This window comes from Oryza brachyantha, chromosome 2 (genome assembly GCF_000231095.2).
Source record: "Oryza brachyantha chromosome 2, ObraRS2, whole genome shotgun sequence".
Classification (NCBI taxonomy): Eukaryota; Viridiplantae; Streptophyta; class Magnoliopsida; order Poales; family Poaceae; genus Oryza; species Oryza brachyantha.
Window position 1 is genome coordinate 19,145,339 of NC_023164.2, and position 7,012 is coordinate 19,152,350.

The 7,012-nt window shown below is 41.0% G+C and overlaps 2 protein-coding genes across 2 annotated transcripts; one reads left to right on the forward strand and one right to left on the reverse strand.

The window, feature by feature from the left end:
• The first annotated feature begins 580 nt into the window (after positions 1–580).
• On the forward strand, positions 581–3,964 carry LOC102707839 ((+)-neomenthol dehydrogenase-like). Its single transcript, XM_006647528.3, has 5 exons — positions 581–708; positions 829–1,072; positions 1,615–1,677; positions 2,097–2,291; positions 3,268–3,964. Exons 1-5 carry the CDS (start codon positions 668–670, stop codon positions 3,661–3,663), a joined length of 939 nt encoding a protein of 312 aa, XP_006647591.2. The 5' UTR covers positions 581–667; the 3' UTR covers positions 3,664–3,964.
• A 747-nt stretch (positions 3,965–4,711) lies between these two features.
• LOC102708125 (LIM domain-containing protein PLIM2b-like) lies at positions 4,712–6,299 on the reverse strand. Its single transcript, XM_006647529.2, has 5 exons — positions 5,953–6,299; positions 5,706–5,805; positions 5,587–5,615; positions 5,380–5,469; positions 4,712–5,222 (listed from the first exon to the last, which is right to left on the reverse strand). The coding sequence occupies exons 1-5, from the start codon at positions 6,085–6,087 to the stop codon at positions 4,956–4,958; spliced, it is 621 nt and encodes a 206-aa protein (XP_006647592.1). The 5' UTR covers positions 6,088–6,299; the 3' UTR covers positions 4,712–4,955.
• Between the last annotated feature and the right edge of the window lie 713 nt (positions 6,300–7,012).

Sequence of the window (7,012 nt, forward strand, 5' to 3'; positions counted from 1 at the left end):
TTCAGCATGGAGAATGGACCCTTAAATTAATGAATATTTTTACTGTCCTTAAAAATATTTCAATTTATCATATTTTTCAGTGTAAAATATCCTGATGTACCATATTCTTTTAGTGCAAAATTTTAGGGTTTTCTTTAACATCCTTAAAAAATAACTTAAGATACCAAAAATTTTAGTGTAAAATTCTGTTTACTATATTGTATGTATCTTGAGTTAATAATAGAATTTTACACTAAATTTTCTTGTGCTACTTCTAGAGAACGATAACAAAGCTTTTGCCTGATTTTTATGCACATGCACTGCTAGTGCGTGGCCAAATTCTGTTCAGAACTTAAGGAATGCATTGCACGGATTCCTGTACGCTGCAACAGTCGGTATCTGCACATCTGCAGAACAAGTCCGTCACTATACAGCACCATCTTGTTCTATAGCTAGGTGGAGCACACATCAACCTGTGGCGACCAGACACGCCACCGATCGAAGCTGACGATGACTCTGTGCAATTCTCGCTTCATGTCACCCTCTAACCTCTATGATCCATCCTCTCTACCTAAACTCACAGTGTCACACACAGCAACAGCAAACCTTTCTACCTCTATTTCTTGCAAATGCACGATTGAACTGCGTTTCTTGTACAGCTACAGCTACGTGTTAGGAGCTATCCACAATGAGACCAGGAGGCAACAACTCCTTCCCGGCCGAGAAAAGGTAAAGTAAAGGCTTGGGTATCTATCCACCATCGTTTCATGCAAGAGCTTGGCTGCTGGTTGTGGTGATGATCAGCTAGCTTCCTAGCTGTTGATCGATATATTTCTCCTGCTGTTGCAGGGTTGCAGTGGTGACAGGAGGCAATAGAGGAATTGGGCTTGAGATCTGCAAGCAGCTGGCCGCCAATGGAGTCACCGTCGTTTTGACGGCGAGGGGCGAGGAGAGAGGCGCCGGAGCAGCGGCCGCGCTTCGCCGGCTCGGGCTGTCGGAGGTCCTGTTCCACCAGCTAGACGTGGCTGAGCCGTCCAGCGCCGCTTGCTTGGCTGATTTTGTTAGGAACAAGTTTGGCAAGCTCGACATATTGGTATGTGCTTTGGATCTTACTCTATTGTATATATAAAAAGTAAGGTTTTTTCTTACTATTTTTGAAAAAAATATTTTGATATATCATATTTTTCAGCGTAAAAGTTTAATATCTACCTTAAGTTACCGGAAATTTACGCTAAAATTTGTAGTACATCAAAATATTTTTCAAGAATGATAAAAGAAAAACCATAAAAGTAGTTATATTTTGGTGTAACTACAACTGTGGAAAATGGATAAGGTTTTAAGCTTTTACCGTATAATATTTGTTTTTGTTCTTGAGAAGATGTCATATTTTTAAGTAACTTTAGAACTTAGGTATTAAGAGAAACCAAATATTATGCTGGAGTGAGTTTACAGTCCTTTGGAAATAAAAAGGTACCATATTCAGATTTTGTACTAGAAAATATTATATTTTTGGTCTTTTAGGTATCTTTTTAAAGGACCATAAGAATTCTTTGGATTAAGCCATCCATGTACAAAACATTGGCATTGAATATGTGATTTCTACAACTCGTACTCTTAACTTCTGATGATTCGTAGGTCAACAATGCAGGAATTTTGGGAGCTACATTTGATTTTGGCGGCTTAGACCTTGACAAAGCGGTGAGTTGACATGATTGCATACATCACAACTCACAAAACAACCTAGTTAAGGCTGCGGTCAGTTCCCAAAAATATTTAGGAGAGATGTCACATATTTGAAGTATTAACCATAGTTTAATTATAAAATAATTTTTTTCAGATTTCGACTGGAAACCATGAGACAAATCTTTTGAGTTTAATTAATATGTCATTAGCACATGTTGGTTATCGTAGCACTTATGCCTAATCATGTACTAATTAGGTTTAAAAGATTCGTCTCACAATTTCTCCATAACTGTGTAATTAGTTTTAATATTTATGTATATTTAATACTTCGTGTAAATATTTAATGTGATGTTTTTAGGAACTAAACAGGTCCTAATATCGTGGATCAAAAGTAGTTTGTACTGTGAAATTAAAGCAGGTGTTTTGTGGAACAGATTGAAGGCAAGAATGCAAACGAGACGCTGGAATGGTTGGGGCAGCACACCGTGGAGACTTCGGAGAATGCACAAGAATGCTTGAGAGTAAACTACCATGGTGCCAAGAATGCCATAGAGGCACTTCTTCCTCTCCTCCAATCCTCTCCTGACGGAAGAATCGTGACTGTTTCCTCTTCTTTTGGACAGCTTTCAGTACGTACACATATGTTTTCTCTTCGGGTTTTTTTACTATCCCTAAAATAACTTAAGATAAAAATAGTATAAAATTTTGGTATCTTTAATATACATTGTATCTCAAAGTACTAAACTTATACATAAAACACATGATACCTCAAGATATTTTTTAAAAATGATAAAAAAAGCTCTTTTTCTCTATGTAGAAATAGATTTAGTTAACTAAACTATGGACCATCAATTTTAATTAGAATTGGTATAAGGGTTATTTTAGTAGCATCAACTCCTAAATTTAATTTTAGAAATAGAGTCTGAAGTGAAACCATCGAGCTACTCAAATCTAACTCAACTCTCTAGTTTATTTTTCTATACCACTTCAGCCCACTCTGCTCTAAATTTGTATGGAGTTGAAACCTTATTTTTCTATACCACTTCAGCCCACTCTGCTCTAAATTTGTATGGAGTTGAAACCATTTGGTTAGGTTACAACTCTAGGAGAGGAGAAGATGGACCTAGATCAGGTTGAAGATGAGCTAGATCCATGCCTAACATGAACTTTGCTCCTTTTTACTTTACCATTGACACATGATACTATTCATATACAAACTTTGATCATTCGTCATTTCTATAAAAAAAATATCCATTTAAAAATACATCGTAGTATCAAAATACTTTGTATGTGAAATATATCTATCTTATTTGCGTTCATGAAAACATCATAATTTAAAAGTTTTTATTGATCGAAATAAGATAAGCATGGTTGATGTCAATTAAAAAGAAACAAATATTCTAATATTAAGGCAATCTTTTAATACTAAGTATTTGAAAAATTGTTGATAGTCAAAAGTCTAGCTAAATTTTGTACTAAACAAAAAAAGTTTATAAACAGAGAAAATATCTCAAATAGTACATTCTCACGTACCGTAAAATTGCTCCATGAAAGCATCCAGATGTTCTCTTAGAACTAACCCAGTTCTTCCATCATCCGGTGCAGTTTTTCAGCGGGGAGCAACTCAAAGAGGAGCTCAACAATGCCGATAGGCTAAGCGAGGAGAGGATAGACGAGCTGGCAGAGCTGTTCGTCAGGGACTTCAGGGACGGCGAGCTGGAGTCGCGCGGATGGCCGGCGAGAGCCGACAGGTTCATGGCCTACAAGACGTCCAAGGCGCTGCAGAACGCTTACACGAGGGTCCTCGCGAGGAAGCACGCCTCGTCGCCGCTGCGCGTCAACTGCGTGCATCCCGGGTACGTCAGGACGGACATGACCCTCGGCACCGGGGAGCTGACGGTGGAGGAGGGCGCTGCTGGCCCCGTCGCGGTCGCCCTCTCGCCGCCGGGAGGCGCCACGGGCGTGTTCTTCGTCCGCACCGAACCGGCGTCCTTCGTGTGATTCCTCCAAAGGCGTCAGGCTGCAGCTTGTTTTTCATATCAACTAGCTAAATGTCAGTGTGCGCTGTAACATATTACTGGAAATAGCAAAATTAAGTCCTGTTGTAAAAATATTTTTAATTGGTTGAATCAAGAACGCGTGTGTATTATAAACAAAAATATTTTATCTGAAAACAAAAACAAAAATATTATTGCTTAGTAAATTGAGTTGTAGATTTGCATAAGTACAAGAAAAGTTACAACATTCACATATGTTGTGCTCGTATAATGATCCACTTAAAAGATATGTGATGACATACTCGCACAAACATTACTGTCAGTCCCTTCGGTTATATACATGGCATTTGAATTGTTTTCGTAGTCTTCGATGTGTTACTTTGACTAGGACTAGGGTTGTCAACGAGCTGAGCTCGAGCGAGCTAGCCTAGCCAGGCTCGAGCGGAGCTTGAATCGAGCCTAGCAAACCTTCGAGCTCTTAAACAGGCTCGACTCGAGCTTGGTTTGAAGATTTTTTTAAATAAAAAAATAATTTTAAGTCAACTATATTAAATAAATTATAAATAAGATTTAAAATTAATATATAATACTAAAACAAATTAATTTATCATTTAAATATATAATAATTTATTATTAATCTACTATTTTATCAAATAAAAATAACATGCATATGTAAGCTCGTGAGAAGCTCGAGCTCGGCTCAAGAAAGCTCACGAGCTTCCGATCACGCTCGGGCTCAGCTCGTTAGGAGCTCGAGCCAAGCTCAAACCGAGCCGAGCTCGAGCAGCTCTTAAGCTTCGAGCTTTTTTGGCGGCCCTAACTTTGACCATACTTTTATATCATACTAAATTCATAAAATTAAATGAGTTTAGAAAAGATTATGAATATGGTTTTCAAGACAAATAAGCATATATCATTTTTATATTACAAAATTTTAATATTTTAGAAGTTATGAATGGTCAAAATTTTGAAAACTTAACAAAATCTTGTCTGAAATATTAAATATTAATGATCGAATAATTACTCCAATTAAATTTCATGCAAAAAGAAAGAAAGCGAACATATTCTGGACAATTTGCCAATGTCAAGACTCCGGAGCCTCATACAGAAATAATCGTGTCAACAAGTACAACAGTTGCAATTTGTCAAAGAAAAAGGAAAAAAAAATCTTTCAGTCTTTCAGAGGCGGGAAAAAAAAATAGGACGAAGCAAGGAAGAGATACATCGAATTACTAGCTTAGAATGAAGAGTTTCTTATGTATATATATCCGGTTGACTTTCCCCCTAATCTTCGCTCTATGTCGCGTCTTGTGGGGGCACTTCCTGTTCTTTCTCATTGGCATCTGTTGCCGCCTCCGGTGCAGCCTCCTCGGACTCTTTCTGCTTCGATTGCGCGGTCTGGATCAAGTGGTTGTAGCTGCCCTTCTCCTTGAACAGCTGTGAGAAATGGATCTTGCAGTAGAGGATGCCGTTGAGTGCCGCGTAGGATGATGTCGTCAGGATGCAGCCTCCATGGGAGCATTTGAAACAGCTCTTGTGGTAAGATTCACCCTCCAGAGTTAGCTGAACAGAGAGATCAGTTCCATCAAATAAGGATTTATACTTGTTCAATGCTGTTATGGTTTGATAATATGTTTTTGAAATTTCAACGGCTGTTTGATAGATTGGAATGTAAAACTATTTCCATCATCTAAAAAATATGACAGATTGAAATTTGTACCTTCTCCAGTGGGTAAACAGTTTTTTGGCAGGCTGCACATTTATCTTGAGTTCCAGAGAATGCTGAAGAAAGCTTGCTTGGAGCTTTCCCCTGGAAATTTTTCCAATTTTGCAGTGTAAATAATTTGCGGTTTATCACATTTGATGAGATCTAACCAATAAATGTATAAGGCTGAATTCGGCTATAAACAGGTCCACGGGACTGTACCTGGTCGTTCTTGTCTGAAGATTTGCCACCTGAGAACCGGAATAGAAAGAAAGTTCAGAACAAGATCACTTCTTGTTAATGTCCAACCATCTCGTCAAGAAAGTGTATTTCAACATTACCTTGGGAGAATTTCTTTGAGAAGCTCCCGGTCTCCTTGAAGAGCTGCTCAAAGTGCGTCTTGCAGTACAGGACACCATCCATGGAAGAGTAGTTGCACATCTAGAGGTGGTGCATAAATGTATTTAAAGCATTGCCTAATACTATATTCAATCACTGAAAAACTGAACATGCATTTCTCCCTATAGCTCATGCACCGCTCGATGCAGCAGGGGCAGGGCTGATGCCATATTACCCATATACACATACCGAGAGGGTCCCCTTGCAGTGGCTGCACTTGAAGCATGTCTTGTGGTAGGAGACGCCGTCGGCGGTGAGGAGGTCGATGAAGTGGACGGTCTTGTCGCACGCCTTGCACTTGTCCTGCGTGCCGGTGAAAGACATGGCGGCGGTCTCGCGCGGGCGATCGATCGAAATCCTGCCGCGTCCCCCAAGCTAAGGCAGGCTAGCCGCGCTTAACTCAGCCCCCTTCTCACCTGCGGTGCGTCTCCCTCGCCACCTCAAGCCTCCGACGGATCGAATCGACGGAGGAGAACGAGCGGAGGACGGGGACAGGGAGGTTTCAGAGGTTCAAGAAGGAGATGGGCAGACAGCAACGGGCGACGCTATAAAGGGCAGGGCGGGGCGGCGTGCGCTGGGGAGCGAAGGTAGGGGACGCATGGGCTCCAGGGCCACACAGACGGACGGACCCCCGGCCGTCGTGCAAACCGGAGAGGCACCCTTGTTTAATTTGGGAGGAGGGGGCAGCTCATGTCAAATCTCGTCGTCGCTCCTCCTGTTTTCCAGGACGTGTTTGGATGGAACCCCTCCGGGCTGCCGCCGCCGCCGCCGCTGCTGCTGGGTCGCTCAGGTCGTGCCAGCCGCGAAATCACGACGTGGATCCATGGATCTCCGCGCCGCGAGACCGTCGTGCCGGGCAGTTCGTTCTTGATGCTGGCTTGTGTGCATGACTGTCTGAGTGGCAGCATACAACTCTGGCCCAGAGAGGCCCACGATAGCATTAAAATATTGACCGAATAGGCCCATGACATCGTAAATATCAGGCCAGATGGTCGACAGGTCCAACGGGCCATAGAATGTACAGTCATGGGCTTTGTTCTTGATGCTAAAAAAGAAAGGGCCCGTGAGCATGTTTTTGACAGCCTCTCTATAGAAAAATGATTTTGACCGTGATATGTATCGACATGTTTTCTCAAGAGCTATTCCTTTTCTGTTCTAAAAAAAAAGGGCTATTTCTTTTCTTCGGAAAGGAAACGAGGGACCATTGTTTAGTTTTTTTTGAAAAATCCAAATAACATATTTATAAATA

Bases quoted from the DNA above. Each gene is read 5' to 3' on its own strand.
- LOC102708125 (XM_006647529.2), bottom strand. From the start codon at position 6,087: ATGTCTTTCACCGGCACGCAGGACAAGTGCAAGGCGTGCGACAAGACC. The intron at 5,470-5,586 runs GTACAGTCCCGT...AAAAATTTCCAG, and splicing joins CTTCAGACAAGAACGACCAG to GGGAAAGCTCCAAGCAAGCT. The intron at 5,223-5,379 runs GTACAAATTTCA...CTCTCTGTTCAG, and splicing joins CTGTTTACCCACTGGAGAAG to CTAACTCTGGAGGGTGAATC.
- LOC102707839 (XM_006647528.3), top strand. From the start codon at position 668: ATGAGACCAGGAGGCAACAACTCCTTCCCGGCCGAGAAAAG. The intron at 1,073-1,614 runs GTATGTGCTTTG...GATGATTCGTAG, and splicing joins TTGGCAAGCTCGACATATTG to GTCAACAATGCAGGAATTTT. The intron at 2,292-3,267 runs GTACGTACACAT...CATCCGGTGCAG, and splicing joins CTTCTTTTGGACAGCTTTCA to TTTTTCAGCGGGGAGCAACT.